We start from the raw sequence: 20967 nt of genomic DNA on the forward strand, positions 1-20967 counted from the left end.
GCTTTAAGGTTAGTTAGAATTAAGTCACTATATCACGTGCTTGGTATACAATCTTTGCTTAATGAAGTTTTTCAAAAATGGGAGAATCATCGAATTAGTCTGAAAATGTTATTTCTTGAACTGGTTTGGTTTCATTTCAGTTTGGTTTGAAATATTTCTTCCAGTTTGTTTACGGTTTTGTTTACCATGCGCAGTTCTCCAAACCAAAATCAGCTCAAAACTGAACCGAAAAACAAAACGGACTTTTGGTCCTGGTCCGCTTTGGTACAAGCACTATTCAGAAGCTGCTATGAAGCCTGCGTGAAACGCAGAGCGAACCCAATTGACTCTTATTGGTCGTTTCTCGCTTTGTATGCTCATGATTGTTTCCTGTATTTTCTGTTTTTTCATCTTCTACCTTCACTCTATTTTGTATCTTCTATTATCAGTTTTTCTTGTTTTAAAATAGAAAAAATTGTTTTATCTTTTCCTTGTTGGTGTGTTTAGTACTTTATGTATTTCATTCAACTCCATTCCTTTGCAATTTTCTTTGTTTTATTTTTCTGGCTGGTTATCTTAATTTTCGTAAAACTCAGTAATCTCTTTTAGAATTCTTGACTATTTGTGTACTACCCTAGTAAAAACCAACTTTGATGAATTTTATTTATTTGCTTGTTTCACATTTTAAACGCCACTGCTCATATTCCTTTCATATTTTTTTATCGTTAAATCTTAATTCAAAAAATCTCATGGCAAAAATACCCAATGGCTATTTTTTTTATCTCAACTTATTTGTTTAAACAAATTTTTAGCTAAGCATCTATTATTTAAAGTTTTTATGTAATTACAAAATAACTATTATTATTTTTTTAAGATAGTATTGCGCATAACAACTTTGTGTATAGCTCATATTACTATTGTTTCTTATTGCCCTCCAGGCCAATTATTAGTCTTAATTGTTTAAGACCCTAGCCATTTATCGTCTTCGACTTTATCTCACCCTCAACAAGGTCAGTTATATTTGTGCATTTTTATCATAAAGTTTTGTTCCTTCTTGATGATCTGTTGACTGTATTGCAGTAGTTTTTGCTCATTACAATAAAAAACATCTTAAAGCAAATCATGTCCAAGCAATCTTTATTGAAATAATAGAAAAATAGTTAACTTTGATAAGTTTCTGTTGATTACAATTTATTTAAATCCTTTAACAATTTATATTTGATAGCTTTTGTTTTACGGGCTGGGTAAGTTAATGTCTGTGTGATCCTGTGCAAATACATATATACACAGCCAAGTACATGACATGGTACTCCATATACTTTCAAAACGCAAAATCCAAATTGTCTTTCTCTGTCATTACCGTTGAATTTTTTTTTGTTGATTACCATTTTCATTTAACTTATTATAAACTTTTCAAGATAACCTAATTAAATCCTATTTATTGGATACATCTCTTAAATCATTGTTTAAATATGTTTAGTATCTTTTGTTGTGCTTAATACGATATAACGCTAGCTATTCATCTTTGTAGTTCAACAGATAACCAAATATAATTAGCTTTGTTTTCTGTTTTAATTGAAGTTTTTTTTTGCTATGAATTGTTTTAAATTTGAATTAAACTATTCAAATTATTCTATCAAATTACCTTATCCAATTACCTTATCGAATTAATTTTAAAGATTAGCAACTGATCTAGATTAACAAATTTTTATATTGCAATCAGATTTATGGATATTGATGCCATTAGATTTGTTAGATTTTCAAACGCCAATTTAATGGTTGATTAATTAGAAAAGTTTTTTTTGTTTTTATTAATGGATATTGCAATAAATATTTCTCTATATTAACAAAACTTTTATATCCATACTCATTAATAACAGCAATAATCCAATAAAAAATGAGTTGTTTTTTCAAAAAATAATAATCGATTAAAATATAGAATTAAAATAATTAATTTTGATTAAAATCCACAGCTTTAAAAAAAAGATTTCATCTTAATAACAACAAATTCAATCAAAAAATCACTCCTAAAGAATCAACAACCGGACATCCAAATAATAATATCACGTGTTGCGCATGTTAAAGCTTAATGGTGTTTCTAACAGATTGCTACTTAGTATACACCTTTATAACAAATATCTCCAAAGCAATCTCCTAATTACTATTTTTATTGTATTTGATGATCTTGACGTGTTATCAATTCTTTTTTTTGTTTATTCAAATTATGAATAAATAATATTTTTATTAAGTAAATTAAAAAATCTTTTCCTGATACTTTTTTGTCATTTAATAATTTCATGAACATCCTTATTCCAAGATTTTAATTTTATTTGATTTTATAATCACTATATTTTTTTAAAAAACCAAAAAAAACGTTATTTTAATGTTATAAAAACATGTTATTGCATTGTCATATTATTTTTAAGTTGAGAAGAAAAAAAAAAGTTGAAATGCTCCTTATTTTTATTTTTCTATAATTTCTTTATCAGGTTTAAAAACTGAAAGACTAAAATTAAATAATGATCATTAAATAAATTAAACAGCCAAAAAAGTAAAATAATAAGCAAATTAATCCTTCTTTTGTAATTTTGAATTGTTGAATGAATTATTTCAGCTATTAACATGTTAATAAATATAGTAATAGAAACAAAAAAAATTAACCTATAACCGATTTACCCTTCTTTACTATAAAAACAGGTGTTTTGATAATTTTTTAATTTCTATTGGTATAAATAGGGACAAAATAGGACAGAATGAAAAAAACTTTTCCACACGATTTAATGTGTGTAAATATTTTTCAATCTTTCTTTATTATATTTTTTTTATTTATTGTAAAATAGTTACAAATCATGTTAGATAGAAAAAAAATTGAGTCCAATAGAGTTGTCTTTTATATAGTAATAAACCTGATAAATCCATTAAAGTTCTTAGTTTATAATGGAAAAATTTTATTGGTGAAAAGACTGTACTGAAACTGGATTAAAGATTTGGTTTATTTTCTAGAATTTTTCTTTCAAATCAAAACATTTAATTAAATTGAAATAGGTTTTAAAAAAGCATATGGTTTTGAAAAAAAAGATTATCAATGAGAATTTATGTTAAACAAAAAATGAAGTGATTATTAGATATTTAATAATTTAACGTGGAAAATTCCAATAAAATTGATTATTTTTCAAATAAAAAAAGAACTTATTAAATTCACATAAAGAATTTATAAACAATAATATTAAGAAAATAAAACAAATTCCAATTTATAAAGCCAAAAAAATAACTCAAGGCAAGTTTTTTTTTAAGTTTATTAGCTATTTAAATTATGATTTCAATATTTCACAAAAAATCGATTGTTTTATTGGCTTGGAGAATTTTTTTTTAATAAAAATATATCAATTAAATGCCTTTTAAAATAGTTTACAATTATGCAGGCAACTATAAATTTATCAAAGTGTTTTTCTTTTTCTAATTTATAAGTCAACAAAATAATAAAAGGTTATTAAATAACTTTTAAAATCCGTATTACACTGATGTTTATTGCTTCCAGCTGAGAATTTCAAAGCTTAGATGATAGATTTTCAAACTCCTTTTATTTAGCAAAAACCAGGTTATTAATTACTATAGGACTTATTGCTATTTTATCTTCACTGTCAAAAAAAACTCTAATGTTTAAAGTTGTTTGATGATACTATATTCAACGCAAAAGAAAGGTAAATGATAGGTATAGACTGAAAAGAAAGTAATTGAGCACACTCCAGACATTTCTTGATTTCTTGATTATATTCAAGGTTTTTTTCCATTTTATTAAGCTAAATTATCAAAATTTTGCAATTAATAATTAAAATAACTAATTCTTTAAGAATTGATATATATTTTACTAAAAACAATTCAAATTAAGAAATCTTCAAAATGATACAATTTATATGCGCAAAACTAGTGAAAAACTGATGAAACTTGAAAAATTGAATTGTTTGGATGCTTATTTTAATAAAGTTAGATATTCAAACATTAGTTAGACAAATATCAATAGCTATAATTTAATGATTTATCATGTTTTTACCTTAATTATCTGTTTGACAAATTCATTTTACCACGAGGTTTGGTTCAAAAGCACATTTCATTCCTAATGGAAATTCACTTATTGACTAAAGACAACAACAGCAAGAAAAAATATTTATTCTTATTCAATGTGTTAGTACAATATTTGATATTTTTTGATATTGTAGATTCTCACTAATCATAAAGAAATTACTGTTCAAATCTGCAGAGTTGAGGGTATTATATCTGAACAATTACCAATACAAGGACAACAAATGTAGGAAGTAGCGTCTAAAAAGAGAAAAGAACACTCGCAAACCGCCAAGCAATTTTCAGCAACAGGCACGTTAATGCATGAGCTTGGCAAAACTCAACAGTTCCAAAACGCTGGTTGGAATTGTTGGTTGTAATATTCACGTGATATATGTAGACGACTGTACATCGGCATGCTCCGTGTTTATACTGTAATACTTCTATTGGCTACCGTTCACATGGTTCTATTATTTATGCAGCTACCATCTCCATGGGTGTTTTGTTCAGAACAAAATTAGCACTTATGTGAGCTACTACTGGCATTCGGTTTGAACCTCACCAGTTTCAAATATATTGAATATTTGTTTAAATGGAAAAAGAATTGTATCGATATATCGACGAAGCCCAAAGAAATGCAGAGCATTCAAAAATAAAGTATTCTTTAGGCAATCTTTTAAAGGCCAGGTTGCTTTCATTGAGTTCAATTAATTCTTTCAGCCAAGTTCTTTTCCTTATAAAGCAACTGGAGAACAGTTCCAATAACTATAGACATGATAAAAAATTGGTGGAGATAGTAAAAGAACTGTGTAATGCTGCTATTGAATACCATTCAAATTTAACTAAAGATCAGAATTGCAAAAAATTGATTTGCTTAAATGATAAAATTGCTTGGTTAAGCTCGATCATTAAACAAGATAATCTTCCTCCCAGTATTTATCCTCCTGTTTTCGATGATTTTAATAAAAATTCAATAATAGTTAACCCTTATGATTCACAATTTGATTTGGAAAATTCACATTTAAAATTATCTAAATTTCAATCAAATCACTTGTTATCTTGGAGCCATTCCAAGATTCTAATTAAAAATCAAGTTTGGTCAACAAAAGATAAAAATAATTATCATCGTGATTTGCTTCATCTATATCAAAATAGGTTGAACTCTAATTGCTCTTTAGTTTCTTCTTTTTTGTCAATTTTGAATAAAACCGAAAATATAAATCTTTTATTAAATCAAGTTCAACCTCATCACCCATCTTTTAAATATTCTGTTTTTTTATATTTTAATGGTTATCAAAGATTGATTCTAACTGATGATGTCTTACCATTTTCAACTGATGCTGAAAAATGTAATATATTCATAAATTCTTCTCATAATCATGATATTATTTGGCCAGCATTAATTGAAAAAGGTTATTTAAAGCTATTCAATAATAACTCTTATGATTTTGTTGGTTCAAATGCTGGAATTGATATTTACAGATTGATAGGTTGGTTTCCCCAATTTATTAATCTAAAACAATATCAATCAATTAATATAAAAAATATGGATAAGTTATGGAATTTGATTTATGAAAATTTTAAAAAGAACAATTGTGTTTTATCTGTTGGTACTGGCAAAATTATTTCTAATCAGTCTGAGTATTTAATTTCTAATCACGATTATTCAATTTTAAATTTAAATCTGGACAGAAAATTTTTGATTAAAAATCCTTGGTTGAACACTACTACCGCTGCTACTGCTACCAATTGCAATAATAATAGCTCAAAGTTGATTAATAAACAATGGATAAATTTTGATTATTTGCTTAGAAATTTTGACACCCTATATATTAATTGGAATCCAAAAATATTTCCGACAAAAAAAATTGTAAATTTTATTTCTTTGGTTAATTATAACAACAATAATAATAATAAAAATAATGATTTTAATTATTTAAAACCTCAGTTTAAAATTGAAAATAATTCCAACAAACCAATTATTTTATGGATATTCATTGAAAGACATTACAAAAATTTTAATTTTAATTTTAATATTATAATTAATAATAGGATAATTAAATCTAACGGAGAAAGAATTTTGTCTGATTATCAGAGAAATCTCTTAAATGAGGGCAATTTTGAGAGTTATAATAACTTTCACCTAGTTAAAATAAATTTGAAAGCCTTTGAAGTGTGTACGTCAATTGTTTCTTCTTTATGTGAGTGTGATACTAATAATAACGAGGAAAACCATTGGGATCTAGAAACACAAAAAAAGAGAATAAAATCATCAATCAGTTTTAGTATGGTTTTTTATTCATCTGTTTTAAAACAAGAAGAACTAAAAATTGAAAAAGCCAGTTATAAATACAAGTTTTTTAAAGAAATTGAGGGAAATTGGAATTCGGATAACTGTGGAGGAAATTCTTTAAATGCGACATATATTAATAATCCACAATATGAATTTAAAGTAATGAGTGAAAAGAATGAAAGTAAAGTTGATATTGGATTATTTATTGAAAATAAAAACATTTTAATCAATTTGCAAATTTTTTGGTCAGAGGGGAATAATAAAAAAATCGAAAAGTTCAATTACAAAAAATTGGTTTTTAATGAAAAGTATAAAAGTAATGGAAATTTTCTAATTGAGAATTTTGTTGCTGAAAAAAATAAAAAATATTTATTTTTGTTATCAACATATGATAAAGGATTGAGTAATAATAAAAACATTAATTACAAACTAATCATAAACTGTGAAAATGATTTTAAAATTAAAGAATTGAACAATGAATTGGGATTGTTTTTAAGGGAAATTAAATTTAGTTGGAATAAATCAATTAAAATTGAATTTAATTTTGAGATATTAAGAGATTCCAAAGTAAACATTCATATTGTTTTACTGCTAATTCTTAATTCGATATATAGGCCTAAGATACGAGCTAATATATTCTCCAATAATGATGATTGCATCCAGCTAACCAAAAATAAAGAATTTGATGACAGCCTCTATGGAATCTTTTTAAACGAGTTGGTCTTAAAAAGAGGAAAATATATAATTTTGCTTGAGCGATTTGAATTGGGTGAAGGAGAAGGGATCATCAAAATGGGCAGCAGCAATCAGATAATCTTAGAGTGACGTTGGACTACTATGTTCTAAGAAGCTATCATTCTGAATTACCTCTTCTTCTAGACAAAAACAGAATGAAATATAATAAATACAATATAATATTCATTAATGCATAATGAGAATAACACTGTCTCCCTTTAAAAACAATCCGTGTATAGTACAAAACTTGATTTCTACATATATCAGCACACAAAATCCCCTTTTGAAAACAACCCTCTGGCTTTATCTTATCTTATCAGAGGCACAAAAAAATGTGTTAAAGTCACAAAAATTTCGACAGAACAGCATAGATACTTCTTTGGATCCTTCTTCTCATTTTCTTGCTTTGAATTTATACATTTCTAATCGACGGATCTTAATATGGAGTTTTCAATAGACCTCAGGCAGCTTCCTTGTCATATAATCAATGGTATTTTTGATTACCTCCCAATGAATATTCTTTTATTGATTTCGAGATCTGTCTTTTGGATTTTGTCTTCAATCTCAACTCGAAAACTATTCAAAACAGTTCTTATAAGCTCAAATGAATTCAAAAATTATTTTAGAGGAGACCTTTGTTCGAAGAAATACCCAAGGTGCTTGAAAATAAACTTATGTGATTTTTACATATTTGCATCAAAAATTATGAATGAAACTGTTAATTTTCATTCTTTTATTAAATTAAAAAACTATAATATTGATGGAAGAAACACTACCTATCATGGAACTTATGACAGTTATCATACTAATTTACAAAATAACTTTATCAATCATTATTCTATTCAGTTTTTTAATTATTTTAACAATATGAATCAACTTTTATTACATCAAATGGATCAGTATATTAGTCAATCGAGCGAAACCGACAACTTATCATTTAATTTAAGGAGTCTTTCTTTAATTTCAAATGGAATTTCAAATTTAAAAGGTCTTTCTGTTTTTTTGAATGATAACAAATTTAAAAATTTAAGAAAAATTAACCTATCTTGCAATAAAATTAATTCAACTTCTACTTTCAAATTAGATATTGATTCAAATCTATTTTTCTCAATTAACTCTTTTATTTTCAATTTTAATCAAATTCAGACAATTGATCCTGTGTTTTCCAGATTCATCAATTTAAATTTGTTAAACTTAGCTAATAATAATATAAATAAACTTGAAAACTTGAATAATTTAAATAACTTGAAGTTTTTATATTTATTTGAAAACAATATTCAAATAATTGAAAATATGAATGATTTGTACACTCTTTTAATTTTAAACTTAAATTCAAATCAAATATTTAAGATAAAAAACTTACAGTCTTTAAATAAACTTGAAATCTTATCATTATCATCAAACAAAATTCAAAAACTTGAAAATTTAGAAAATTTAACTTGTTTGAAAAAATTGTATTTAAGTGATAATAATATTAGTTTTTTTGAAAATATTGAATATTTAGCCAACCTTGAAGAGCTTGACTTATCAAATAATTTTATTAGAAATATAGAGATACAAGGTATGATGCTTTGAAATTTAAAAATGCTAAATCTATCTAAAAATAAAATTAATTACATTAATTCAAAATTTTTTGATAATTTAGTGAGTTTAGAGATTTTATGTTTAAATGGTAACAGGCTAAAAAGCTTGAAGTTTGAAAAAAATTCAGATAATAGATATACATTTTTACCTAATTTAACTCGTCTAGAACTGAGTGGGAATTTTTTGCATGATCTCAAATTTTTGAACATGAATTTAGATAAATGTTTTACAAATTTGAAAAAAATTAATTTGGCCAAAAATAATTTCAATGATATTAGTTTTCTTGAAGCACTACCATTAAAACATCTAGAGGAGATTAATTTACAATTTAATACAATTAGAAGGATTAATTTAAAAAAAATTAAAAAATTAATTAAAATAGATGCATACTATAACAGTATTGAAGTTTTACCAGATTTAAATGATTTAATATTTTTAGAGAATTTAAATTTATCTAATAATAAAATCAAAAATATCAGTAACGGAATAATTAATTTAAAAAGTTTAAAAAAATTGAATTTGAGTTATAATGAGATTAAAAAAATTGAAAATTTACCTTTAATAGTAAACAAAGATTTAGAATTATATCTTCAGGGCAATAAAATTAATTCTATTGATGAGTTTTATTTTGGCAAAAATATTATTAAAAATGAGAATTTGAAAACAATTAGAATTATGATATCGGACATTTATTTGGCTGGGATTAAATCAAAGAATTCTTTTAGATATATAAAAGATCATATTTACTGATAAAAAAACAACAGTGATAGTCAAAATGCAAATAATAATAATAATAATAATAATATATGAAAAAATATAGAGAAATTAGAAAATTAACATATATCAAAATCAAGTTTGTTATCATAAACTAACTTAGTTTTTTTCGGCTTGTATTTTCAAAATATAATCATTAAAATTTTCATCGATCGACTTTGATGGGTCAAATTGAACTGTAGATTCAGGTTGAGTATTATCATTATTATTATTATTATTATTATCATGAGAATCAGAATTTCTATCTTTTATTTGTTTTTGTATAAGAAGTTTAATTGTTTCTTTTGATTCATTAAAACTTTTAAAGTAAAATTGAGTATACCATTTCAATTGCTGGATACTTTCCAATATATCTGCTTTTGCGGTATGTTGTTTATTCTTTCTTGGTTCAAGCTTTAACAACATTGGATTGTGTCTTTTTCCTACTTCCATTATTGAGGATACATCGATAATTCTGTAATGTAAGTAGTCAATTACATTATCAAATTCTTTTAGCATGAACAATCTATCCATATGAACCGAATTGCCAGCTAATAAGGCTTTATTTTTTTTAAGAACGAATTTTTGAATATAACTTAAGAGTTCTGATTGAACTTGAGTAGTGTTCTTATTAGAGTTTAAAATTTTTTTAACTAGACCAGATTTTGTGTGATGTTCTTTACACCAATCATTCATTTTAATAAGAGTATCTAAAGGAAAGTTGATGACGTTTTCATAGCCATTCAAATCTATAATGTTTAGGTTTTCATCTGTTATAAGGCAACAAATCTCAATAATATGGTCGACTTGAATATCCAAACCAGTCATTTCACAATCAATCCAAACAATTGGTTTGAAAAGATGAGAGCTTAGATTTTTAATTATAAATTGGGGATTCATATCAATATTAAATTCATTGAAATTTATAGTGTTTTTAGAACCAGAAAGATTTGCAGGAGCAGTAGCGGAATTGTCGTAGTCAAAATCATTTGGGCTAACACCTTGGTTCTTTCTGTACTTGATGAAGTTTCCAACAATTGTGTAGTTTTCATTTTCGGGAATTTCAGCATTTAAAATCAATTTGAAATTTTCCGAAATAGGGGTGTCATTGTGATTCTTCTCGAGTCCTTTGTCGAAGGCATTATTGCTTTGATCCAAATCAGATTTGATGGGAAACATTGGTTTTGTTGTGAACAAAGGTTTGTTGAGCCTAAAGACGGTTCTGGTGCTGAAGCAATGGGCCTGAAGAGACTTCAGAAAGAGAGCAGGCAAGGTGAAAGCAGCTGGTAGGGATGAAAGAGAAGATCTGGAAACAAGTCGATTCATTTGCTTCTTCTGGTGCTGTCCTATCCTGCCTTGTTTTCTCTGTGCTGAGGCTCCAGGCAGCAGAAACAGCAAAATCTTCTGTGTTTTCTTTGCGGAGCCTCGAGGACCGCACCTAAGCGGTGGAGCAGAAGCCGAAACAATGAAGAAGAGCCGGGCTTAACTATGGCAAAAGCTAAGAGAAACGTTTATTAGATGAAACTGGTGCTGGTGAAGCTAATGTTTGTGAAGCTAATGTTTTTGGAGCTGGTACTTGCAAGGCAGTTATCTAGGCAATCTTTGCAGCATCTTTTCGGCATCTTTTAGACCAATATTCCAAAATATTCGCTTCTACGAAACTTCTTGTGCAACTTGTCCCACTGAACGATAAATCTATCGACAATGGGATAGAGTAGGTATCCTGTGAGTGACAAGTTGTTCACTCTTGCTAGGCTTTCAATGTAAATGATTTTATTGTTAAGCAAACCCAATGTTAGCAATTTGATTAGGAAAAAAATGTAGCATAATGGAACCGATGTACCTGGACCGTTGCAAATCAAGATATTAGGGTATTTTTTAAATTCAAACAAAAAAAAAATTCTTATACTAGTCACTAAAAAACAGTATATTGTGGTGAATATTGATTTGAAATAGTTTTGTGAAATGTTTCTTGCTCTGGGTAATATCAAGTATTTTGTTATTGTTTTGTTTTCATTTAATCTTTTTTCATCATCGCCATCATCATCACTCAAGGTATTATTTAACAAGTATTTTTTTTCAAAGTATTGAGCTTTAATTAAAGAAGATTTATCTCCAGAAGAAATTACCCAGGTGATATATTTGAATTTATTTTTAATTTCCAAATTTGATAAAATTCTGATCATTTCTCCTGTATGGCCTCCCGAACCTAATAAGATCATTATATGATTATTTTCATGATTAACTCGTAATTTTGAATTTAAACTAGTTAATAATAAATTTAAATTTTGCATTAAAAACTCAAAGGGTCTAAGTATTAAAAATAAAATTGGCTTATTCAAAAAATCGGGCAAATCCTGAAAGTTTACAAAATTGTTAATTTTAGTTTCAATTTCGCTTTTTTTTTTGTTTTCAATAATATTATTATTGTTATTATTGTTATTATTGTTATTATTATTGTTAGTGTTGTTTTTGTATTTTTTATTGCTGCTATAATCGCTATTATAATTAATATTATAATTATAATTATAATTAGTATTGGTGTTGGTGTTGGTATTTGAGTGTGAATTCAAATTAGAATTCGAATTCGAATTATGGAGATCATTTTTGGAATTTAAAGTTAAATTGACGCATGGAAGAATGAAACACAATCTCAAAATGAAAACTAAAGATATAACCAAAAAAAAATTAAAAAAATTGAGCAGATCCATTATTGATATCTGTTTATAAATCAATTGTGATGATATTGAACGAATCGTTTATTAAGAACTGATAATTTTTAAACAAAAAATGTAATTTACTATCACGTGTAGATGGAAATTTATTTAAAGTTTTGAACAGTTATCAAAACCATTCTCGTTCATGTTGCATAATTGAGATGCTGAAAAGCCATAATAGACGCTGAATTCCCAGGGTATAAAAATCCACAACCTACAATGCTACACAAGAATTGATTTAAATCATAAGTCAACCAATTGTAATATTTTTGATAGTTGTGATAAATTGATTTATTAGATCAGTTCCACCAACTAATAACACCCATTCCGTCAGTCTGGCAACTGGCAATCAATGCATAGGCAGGAGGCTTGGGTTCTTTTTTGGGTTTTTGATTCTCAGCCTGTGAATTCTGATTGATATCAACATTTTGGTTGTTTGAATTGTTTGGATTGGGAAGAACTTCTTCTTCATCTTCATCGTCTTCATCATCATTTGGCCCAGTTGGTTTGATATTATTGAAAATCTCTTGATGAATTCTGAATCGGATTCTTTCATTCAAGTCTAAATACAACAATGTATCATCATCCAAATCAGGCCTCCAAATCCAACATTTTTCAATTGGATCAAATCTGCTGTTTTCAAAAATTAAATCCTTTGGTATAAAAATTTCATTGAAAAATAAAGTTTTGATTTTTAAACCATCTTCAATGGATTCTTCAATCCAACCTTCCAAAACCTCTCCAATAAAAGGCTTGAATAAAACAATTCTAAACTTGACATTTATGTAAATAGAACCATCCCCAGGTTTCAATAGACCAACATCAACAGTAATCAAATCCCAGACCGATATGGCTAAACCAAGATTGGGTATAATTTTGTTTGAGTATTTTTTATTGAGATTTCTGACAATGGCTTTCTTTCTAGGTATTCCAAACTCATCTGGACGTATTTTGACCAAGTCAGATATAACAGAGAGAATAAACATTTAGAATATTTGGTATTGTGAAATTGAGAAGAACAAACATGAAAAAAAACAATAAAGCGCTATACAGACAAAAAAATAAAGTGTTAAAAATAGTCCAAAAAATGGTCTCTAGCAGGATCGAACTGCTGATCCCCGCGTTATTAGCACGGTGCCTTAACCAACTGGGCCAAGAGACCTTAAGATGCTGTAGGTCTGCAGATCTGATTTTATCTCCGGTTCTGGGTCAAAACATCTTTGCGTGATTTTTGTCTTGGCCGGAAAATACTCTATTTTTTTATTGTCTCAAGACAAGCCTGAGAGTCCGAGCCGTTGTTTTTTCGTTTACTGGAGATATTCTTTTTGGTTTTGCGATATCTTGCCAGTCTAATCTTGAATTTCTCTCTCTTTTTATCGTCATCTGTGCCGAAATGTGGTTGCTTTGTGCAAAACGCACGGATGACTCCAAATCTTTTTTTTATCAAAAAGGAAAGTAATCGAAATCTCGTTTCTTTCTTTCTCAATTACTAATTTGAGCTTACAAATAGCAAAACATTATCTTGCAACTAGCAAATGATATAAAGTCTCTTTCCCTTCCTCATTTCGTTTTTTTTTAAAAGATTTGTCTTGTTTTCAATTATTTGGTTTTATTATCATCCATTATATTTGTGCCATAAATTTTGTGCTATTTTATCTCCACTTTTTTCTACTATTTTCTGCTTATCTGACTCTAATAACTAATTAATTGATAATAATGGACCCAATTCAAAGTTACCAATTATTGGCCATGAAGGCTAAATCTAAACTAGCTTTTGAAGCTAGTAAAAACGATATAGATTTGAGAGTGCTAGTTGCTCATGCCACCTTATTGGATAATTTAGTTAATCATATAATAGATAAATCACCCTCTACTGTTAACTATAAATATGAAAATCAGAATATAAATAACAATGAAATAGAAAATGAAATGGGAAATGATATTCATTATATTGAAAATATAGACGAAATTCAGGACCCAGATTTAATTAAGAACAATAATTTCTCTAGCAATTATGATCTAAATAATATTACTAATAAAGATAAAGAAAACAATAATGAAGATGGGGATGAAGATGATAATAATAACGATGACGATGACGATGACGATTCTAATTATTATGAATATATCTATGATTCTAACGATTTTTATTATGTTTCAAAAGTTAACTCTAAAAACTCTTTGATAATTGAGTCTAATAATAATAATAATAACAATAATAATAATAATAATAATAATAATAATAATAATAATAATAATAATAATAATAATAATAATAATAATAAGAGTATGGACGATGATAATCACCATTATGATTTATCTGAGCCTGAAACCGATTCTGATTATGACAGTGAAGATGATGATGATAATGATTCTAGTATTTCTAATGATTTATCCTCCAGTTATAAATACACTAAAAAATATTCAGATTATAACGATCTTGATGAAGAAATTGATTTATCAGAATTATCATTATCAAGGGTATCTTCTAATAGCTTGAGTAGCCAATCAATTGAAAATCAATATAAAAATTTTAAACTTCATAGAACCCCCTCATTATCATATTCTTCTGGAGAAGAAGATTATGATTACAATAGTTATGATGACTCTCATCATAATCATTATAATCATAACCATAGCCATAATCATAATCATAATAACCATAATTATAACAATATTCAAACTTTCAAAGGAAATTTACAACAAAATAGCTTAACCAGTTCTTTTATATAAATTTAATGTTTTATGTTTTATGTTTTATGTTTTATGTTTTATGTTTTATCGTTAATCATTTAATTTTTTGTTTATAATATAGTATAATATAATGTAGTATCTATAATACAAGTTATTCTTTTATTCAATATATTACATGTATATGATTTCATTATAATTCTATATTGTCAATTTAGTAACGATTTCTTCGTAGATACACCATGCAATTCCTGCACTTAATGCTTTTCGAGTCAACCTTAAACTCAAACCTTGAAATAAAATTTTAAACTTTTCATTGGTTAAGATTAATTTAAATGTTTTCAAAAAAGAATTGTAAGTTTTCGGATTTAATTGCATCCTTGTTTTAATTGTATCAAAAGGAGCAGTGATAGTTGTAGCTAAACTAGCAGCGATTATAGCAGATGAAGAGTTTATTAATGAAGAATTTATTGATAAGGAATTATTATTTTTATAATTATTTAAAATTAGTTTAAATTTTTCATAAATTAAGACATATATACCAGCATATGGAGCATCTCTAACTGTAGTTGCATTAAAACCTAGAAAAAAATTTTTGATTCCATTGACTTTTGTTGGTAAATTGTTTTCATTATAAATTGATTTGATTGCGTGATTTAAAGAATTATAGTTATAAAGAGTTGATTCATATCTTGTTTTAATAACAGTGAAAGGCATTGTTAAAAAACCTACAAATGCTCTTGTTAAAGCTCCAGTTAATAGATTTTCTTTCATTGATAGTTTTGGTAAATTTGATGAAGAAAAGTTTTGATTTTGATTTTGAATTTGATTAAAGTTTTTTTTAGCTAAAGAAGATCTGAAATAATTTAAACAAGTTAAATATAAAGCACTTCCAATTGAAGTTCTTAAAGCTGAGGGTAAAGTGCCTTTCCATAATTCGAAGATATTTGATAAATTTTTAACATTTTTGATATTATAAATATTATGAATAAGATTACTATTTTTTAATATCGTGGAATCTGATTGCTGTTGAATTCTCGTTTTCAATAAATCAAGAGGTTGAAGTGTTATAGCAGATAACAAGCCGCCTGTAAAACCAGCAATTAAATGGGTTTTCGAGTTTGGTTTATTGTTTGACATATATTGTAATTATTAAGTAATTTATTATAAGTTGCAGGAATGTAATACTGTATTGATAAGAATGGAGAACAATAAAATTTTCCAAGTGGTAAAAAAAATGGAAACAAAAAAATACCAGGGGGATGGATAGAAAGGAACTGAATACCACGATGGTGGTGACAAATGAGAGAAGAGAGAAACAGAGACAGCAAAGTATAGAGAAGGTATATAGGTGGTATAAGCAAGTCAAAATAAATGGTGATTAAGGTATAAATAAATAGTTAAATTTTATTTCGATTTTCTTCGTAAAAGGATCTTGGAGTTGACATAAGTAAGTTATTGTAGTTGTATGTAGAGTCATAGCCTGTGATTTTGGGGTGGATAGAAGGTTTATTGTAGATGTAAGATCTTTTATATTTGAGTTTACGATGTTGTTTTGAGCATTTTTTTAAAGAGTTTGATTTTTTTGTATGATTATAATTATGATTATGGTTATGATTATTGAGTTGTACATGATTCTGAGTATGATTTTGAATACTTTTGTTATCAATATTAATAATTGAGTCTATAGATGGAAATTGAGGATAATTGATGATATTTGTTGTTTCAATGAAATTTGTATTTTCATTATGAATATTTTTACGATTCAAAATTTCATAATCAAGAAAGATGTTATTTAATACAAAGAATTTATTTAATAGTAAAGCAATTTCATGGCTTGATTTATTTTCATTTATATTTTGATTCAATTGAGCGTATATTTTGTATAGCTGATGTTTAATATAATCATAGGCAATTATATTATTGTTTTGAACAAGTAAAGAAGATAATTTGGAATGGATTGAGTCACTGGAAGCAATATTTTTATTGGAAATTGAACCATAGTTGACCTGAAAATCATCAGAAGAAGCGAAAACAGGTTTCTTTTTCTGACAATTCGTGGAAGGTTTTTTCGAAATTTTGTTTGGTTTGTTGGAGTGATTTAGCTTTGAAGAGTCTCTAGAGTTCATTTTTCGAGTAATTGAAGCAATTGCAGCAATTGAGATAAATGCAGTGATTATAGTGGTTGAAGCAAGGAAAGTAAGCATCAAAGAATAACAAAAGCAGGCCAATGCTGCCGTATTTAAGAACCGGCCACTTTCGGATCTTGCTGCCGGTCGCATTTCCGCAGGCTAGCCGCACAAGAACCGGAGAAGCATCTTCGTGCTCAACGCAAGCACCACCGCCGCCGCCGCCACGGTCCTTGGACATCCAAGCACGATACGAAGCCCCTCGACGGTGTAGCAATTGCCGAGACAGCGCACTATCTGAACCGGCACCTGCGACTCGTACGGCCAAATCAACATTACAACAGGAAGCAACTTGACTGCCTGTGTCACTACCACCACCATGCCGACGCTTTGCCAGCCCGCGGGGGGTGCGTGTCCGCTGTGACCGTAGAACGCCACGACCACAGCTGCGACCAGGACCTGCATCACGGCCGAGCCGGCCACGCAGCGTGCCAAATACAGTAAGTACACGCGCACGTATCCCGCACCAACCGCACTGCCCACACTGTGTCGGCCCCGCACCGCTTCGAGCACATCTAAGGGCAAGTTCCGTTCTTCGTAGGCCCAACTCAAGTACACCTCGAAGAGAACACACACTGTGTAGAGCCGAAGAAACTTTCTGTGTCGTCTCACTGCTCTCCAGAGCTTGCTCTTCGTCCTATGGTCTTCCCCGGTTCCAGCTCCAGCTCCAGCTCCACCACCAGTGTCAGCACATTGGTGCTCAGAGACATGCCTGTAATACACTTCCTCATCCTCCAACACATTGAATATCAAATGTCTAAACGCACCGGCATTCAATAGCAATATGTCAATAAATAAGATAAAATTATCATACTCAATGTACTTATCAACAGTATTGTTGCACTTCGAACAAACGTTCAACTTAATAGTAGAAAGATCTCCTTTGCTCGTACTCTGTTTCCCACTTGCTGCTTCATACATCGTGTAAAGGTTACTGCTTCTCGTTCCACACTCAATGCATCTCATCTTCAATTACCTGTCCACCAATCTGTTCCCACCTGAGATTATCCTTCTGATATCTGTTTCTTCTTTTGTGCCCTAATTTCTCAGCAAACACGTGTAAATCACTCCACTCCCACTACTCTTTCTTTTTTTTCCACCAACTAATATACTCATTCAACCTCATTAATATATTGCCATTATCATTCTTATGGACAGTCAAGATCTACACATTTACAACAGACCCTTAATCAAAATATGTGGTTTACAGTCCACTCTAGCCGCTCAAACAGCCTTGGATAATGGTGCTGATCTTCTAGGCGTCATCATGGTTCCAAATAGAAAGAGATCTATTGATCTTCAAATATCAAATCAAATTTATCAGCTTGTTAAACTCGAAAGAGAAAGAAGGCATCAACTTAAAAATATTAAAAAATTCAAAATCGATCAATTTTTCAACTCTTTAAATAGTACCCCCTCTCAAAATTTAACTCCTTCCTTCAAAAATCTTTATATGTATAAAAAGAATCAATTGATTCATCATGGTCCGTTCTTAGTAGCCGTTTTCCAAAACCAATCAATTGATCAAATCAACCATTTAATTAATCATCAGCTTATAAATTTTGATATCATTCAATTACATGGCTCTGAGGACAAACTCTCATATACAAACTCAAATCTCATCAACAAACCAATCATTTCAAGATATCTAATGTCTCAATTTCTTGATCTTAACACTCTTAAAGATGAAATTTCTCTTGCCAATAATCATTTGCTCATATTACTAGATTCTGATAAAGGTGGCGAGGGTCAATTGTTAGATTGGAATTTGATTAATAGTTTTTTTATTGATAACTCACAGAATCCTCTTCTTTCTTCTCTCAGTTTTATCTTAGCTGGTGGTTTGAATATAGACAATATCTCAAACCTTCATTCATTAAATGGTTTAATAGGACTAGATGTTAGTTCTGGTGTAGAATCTAATGGTATTAAAGATTTAGAAAAAATTAAAACTTTTATTAAAATTGCTTCTAATATTCCTTTAAATAATTAGATAATTAGATAATTAAATAATTAAATAATTAGAAAAAAAAACAAAAAAACATCAAAAATCTATTTCACTGAGAGTAATAGAGTCTCTGCTCCATGAAAAATTTGAATCAGTTCTGTAGATAATAACCCTTCAGCTTCAACATATTTTGCTAACCGAACAAATGAAAGACAATCTTTAATGTTCTTTCCAAAATCTTCAAGCACAAATGGACAATGACTACCAAATTTATTATAGATAATATCCAATGTTGATTTCTCAAAACCCTCGGATTTCCCATTTAGATTTCTTGTAATGGTATTATTAATTAAATTTTCTAAAAATGTTTGAGTCACAATCGCCATAACTGTATTAGGAAAAATAAAATTAAAAGGTAATTGACTTACTAAACTTCTCCACATCATATTGTTACTAAATTTTAATTTATCAAATTCGTTATTACTTAATGAACAAATCAAGCTAGCTTCAAATAATTCATTGAATTGATTTTTAACAAATTCAATCATTGATCGATATGATAATAATGATTTTGATAAATTATTGTTATAATTAACAGGTTTTTGAGTTATTTGAAAAAATAATGACAACCTTGTAATTACGTTAATCACTTTTTTTAAATGTTCAATATTACTAAATGGCCCAAAACTACTTTTAATTAAATTCGCATCTCCAGGAATAAGTGGCTGAAAGTTTACATGAAATCCAATTGAGCTATTATCAGTATTAAAGAAGTCTCTATCGATTTTCAAAAAAATCAAAAAGATGATTAAATTTGATAATTTTTTATTATCCTGAGTTATTTGAGTTAGTTTGGGTAAAATTCTACCCCATTTTGTTAGTTTGAAGATTCCGCTTTTATTTTTGTTTTTATTCCTAGTTTCATTTCCATTTGAATTTAATTCTATAAATCCATAAATAAAAAGAGATCTAATTAAATTTGTTGAAATCAATTCATTATATGAACTTAATGTTGGTGTTTCATTTTTTAGAGGTGTTTCATCATAGCATTTTTGTAGAAACGCATCCGACAAATTGAGCAATAAATTAAACAATGAAAATCTTTTAAATTTATAATCCAAATTATTATTATAGTCAATAGTAAAATAGGAATCTCTTATCAAGATTTGATGAATATCATCGTAAACTGTATTAAAGCGATGAGGTAATAAGATTTTATTCAAAGGATCATACCATTTCAAATAATAAATTTTTTTCACTTGATAATATCTTTGTATAGGAAGAGTTAATAACCTTAATACTTTAGTTTTTAAATCTATGTTAAATTTTAAATCTAACAAAGATTTGTAATAGGTGTTGTTTCCCAAATCCAATGGATATAATTCTAAATAACAGCCATAAATTATGCATTCCAATAATTTCAAATCAATTAAACCAATAGATTGATAGAAATAATATTCATGTGGAAGTCTTTGAGAGATAAATTCATGAATATCATTTGGGAATCTGTAGTTTATTGGTAATTCTTTTTCTGTTTGAACTAAATTATGGTTTTGAATGTGAGGAGATATATTATTGTTAATATAAGGCGAGGAATTATTATTGAAGACATTGGAAGACGTAGAATTGATTTTTTTATTGTTATTAATAAGATTGATATTACTTTGGTTGGGTGAATTGATTAAATAGCCATTATTTAATTGATAATTATAAATACCACCTTCGGGTTCGGAGATTAATTCTACTCTACCATTTTTTTTTAAAATCGGTAAAAATTTTAAAGTTGATAAACCTTCTCTAAACATTTTAATTTCATTTTCATTTTCAGTTAATAATACAGTTGCATAAATAGAACCACCTCTTAAAATAATTTCATGGGCAATCTTAAAATTTTTTGAGATTTCGTAACCGTTATTGCCATTAATGTTTTGAATTGTGTTCTTTTTATTTGAAAGTATATTAGTATTATTATTGTTGTTGTTATTGATACTGTTAATGCTGGTACTACTAGCGTTTTTG

General features: G+C 27.9%; 12 protein-coding genes and 1 non-coding gene across 13 annotated transcripts; 6 read left to right on the plus strand and 7 right to left on the minus strand.

Annotated features, from left to right (window-relative positions):
- The first annotated feature begins 1958 nt into the window (after positions 1-1958).
- On the plus strand, positions 1959-2257 carry ASCRUDRAFT_111195 (uncharacterized protein). Its single transcript, XM_020188753.1, has one exon. The coding sequence runs from the start codon at positions 2056-2058 to the stop codon at positions 2209-2211; it is 156 nt and encodes a 51-aa protein (XP_020046038.1). The 5' UTR covers positions 1959-2055; the 3' UTR covers positions 2212-2257.
- A 2373-nt stretch (positions 2258-4630) lies between these two features.
- RIM13 (Rim13p) lies at positions 4631-7156 on the plus strand (the record flags this gene model as incomplete). The annotated part of the gene is made up of 1 exon (XM_020194685.1): positions 4631-7156. One exon carries the CDS (start codon positions 4631-4633, stop codon positions 7154-7156), a length of 2526 nt encoding a protein of 841 aa, XP_020046039.1.
- Positions 7157-7957: 801 nt separating this feature from the next.
- On the plus strand, positions 7958-8641 carry ASCRUDRAFT_37170 (L domain-like protein; the record flags this gene model as incomplete). The annotated part of the gene is made up of 1 exon (XM_020190749.1): positions 7958-8641. One exon carries the CDS (start codon positions 7958-7960, stop codon positions 8639-8641), a length of 684 nt encoding a protein of 227 aa, XP_020046040.1.
- Positions 8642-8650: 9 nt separating this feature from the next.
- On the plus strand, positions 8651-9400 carry ASCRUDRAFT_71662 (L domain-like protein; the record flags this gene model as incomplete). Its single annotated transcript, XM_020191974.1, has 1 exon — positions 8651-9400. One exon carries the CDS (start codon positions 8651-8653, stop codon positions 9398-9400), a length of 750 nt encoding a protein of 249 aa, XP_020046041.1.
- A 321-nt stretch (positions 9401-9721) lies between these two features.
- REX2 (Rex2p) lies at positions 9722-10273 on the minus strand (the record flags this gene model as incomplete). Its single annotated transcript, XM_020189584.1, has 1 exon — positions 9722-10273. A coding segment is annotated over one exon (552 nt), but the record flags the coding sequence as incomplete, so codon positions are not given.
- A 755-nt stretch (positions 10274-11028) lies between these two features.
- On the minus strand, positions 11029-11628 carry ALG14 (N-acetylglucosaminyldiphosphodolichol N-acetylglucosaminyltransferase anchoring subunit ALG14; the record flags this gene model as incomplete). The annotated part of the gene is made up of 2 exons (XM_020189944.2): positions 11029-11425; positions 11471-11628. Coding segments are annotated over 2 exons (555 nt in total), but the record flags the coding sequence as incomplete, so codon positions are not given.
- A 552-nt stretch (positions 11629-12180) lies between these two features.
- On the minus strand, positions 12181-13117 carry RPC25 (DNA-directed RNA polymerase III subunit RPC25; the record flags this gene model as incomplete). The annotated part of the gene is made up of 1 exon (XM_020193714.1): positions 12181-13117. A coding segment is annotated over exon 1 (656 nt), but the record flags the coding sequence as incomplete, so codon positions are not given.
- A 91-nt stretch (positions 13118-13208) lies between these two features.
- ASCRUDRAFT_t131 lies at positions 13209-13282 on the minus strand. The gene has a single exon. It is a non-coding gene; the product is annotated as a tRNA-Ile (tRNA).
- A 350-nt stretch (positions 13283-13632) lies between these two features.
- Positions 13633-14853, plus strand: ASCRUDRAFT_87397 (uncharacterized protein; the record flags this gene model as incomplete). Its single annotated transcript, XM_020194952.1, has 1 exon — positions 13633-14853. Exon 1 carries the CDS (start codon positions 13837-13839, stop codon positions 14851-14853), a length of 1017 nt encoding a protein of 338 aa, XP_020046045.1. The 5' UTR covers positions 13633-13836.
- Positions 14854-15012: 159 nt separating this feature from the next.
- On the minus strand, positions 15013-15951 carry HEM25 (Hem25p; the record flags this gene model as incomplete). The annotated part of the gene is made up of 1 exon (XM_020195138.1): positions 15013-15951. The coding sequence occupies one exon, from the start codon at positions 15949-15951 to the stop codon at positions 15013-15015; it is 939 nt and encodes a 312-aa protein (XP_020046046.1).
- Positions 15952-16211: 260 nt separating this feature from the next.
- Positions 16212-16940, minus strand: ASCRUDRAFT_9385 (uncharacterized protein; the record flags this gene model as incomplete). The annotated part of the gene is made up of 1 exon (XM_020195139.1): positions 16212-16940. The coding sequence occupies one exon, from the start codon at positions 16938-16940 to the stop codon at positions 16212-16214; it is 729 nt and encodes a 242-aa protein (XP_020046047.1).
- A 162-nt stretch (positions 16941-17102) lies between these two features.
- Positions 17103-17921, minus strand: ARV1 (sterol homeostasis protein ARV1; the record flags this gene model as incomplete). Its single annotated transcript, XM_020191975.1, has 1 exon — positions 17103-17921. The coding sequence occupies one exon, from the start codon at positions 17919-17921 to the stop codon at positions 17103-17105; it is 819 nt and encodes a 272-aa protein (XP_020046048.1).
- A 229-nt stretch (positions 17922-18150) lies between these two features.
- TRP1 (phosphoribosylanthranilate isomerase TRP1) lies at positions 18151-18993 on the plus strand (the record flags this gene model as incomplete). Its single annotated transcript, XM_020190759.1, has 1 exon — positions 18151-18993. The coding sequence occupies one exon, from the start codon at positions 18151-18153 to the stop codon at positions 18991-18993; it is 843 nt and encodes a 280-aa protein (XP_020046049.1).
- Positions 18994-20967: the final 1974 nt, after the last annotated feature.

Source organism: Ascoidea rubescens (assembly GCF_001661345.1).
Source record: "Ascoidea rubescens DSM 1968 unplaced genomic scaffold ASCRUscaffold_11, whole genome shotgun sequence".
Taxonomy (NCBI): Eukaryota; Fungi; Ascomycota; class Saccharomycetes; order Ascoideales; family Ascoideaceae; genus Ascoidea; species Ascoidea rubescens.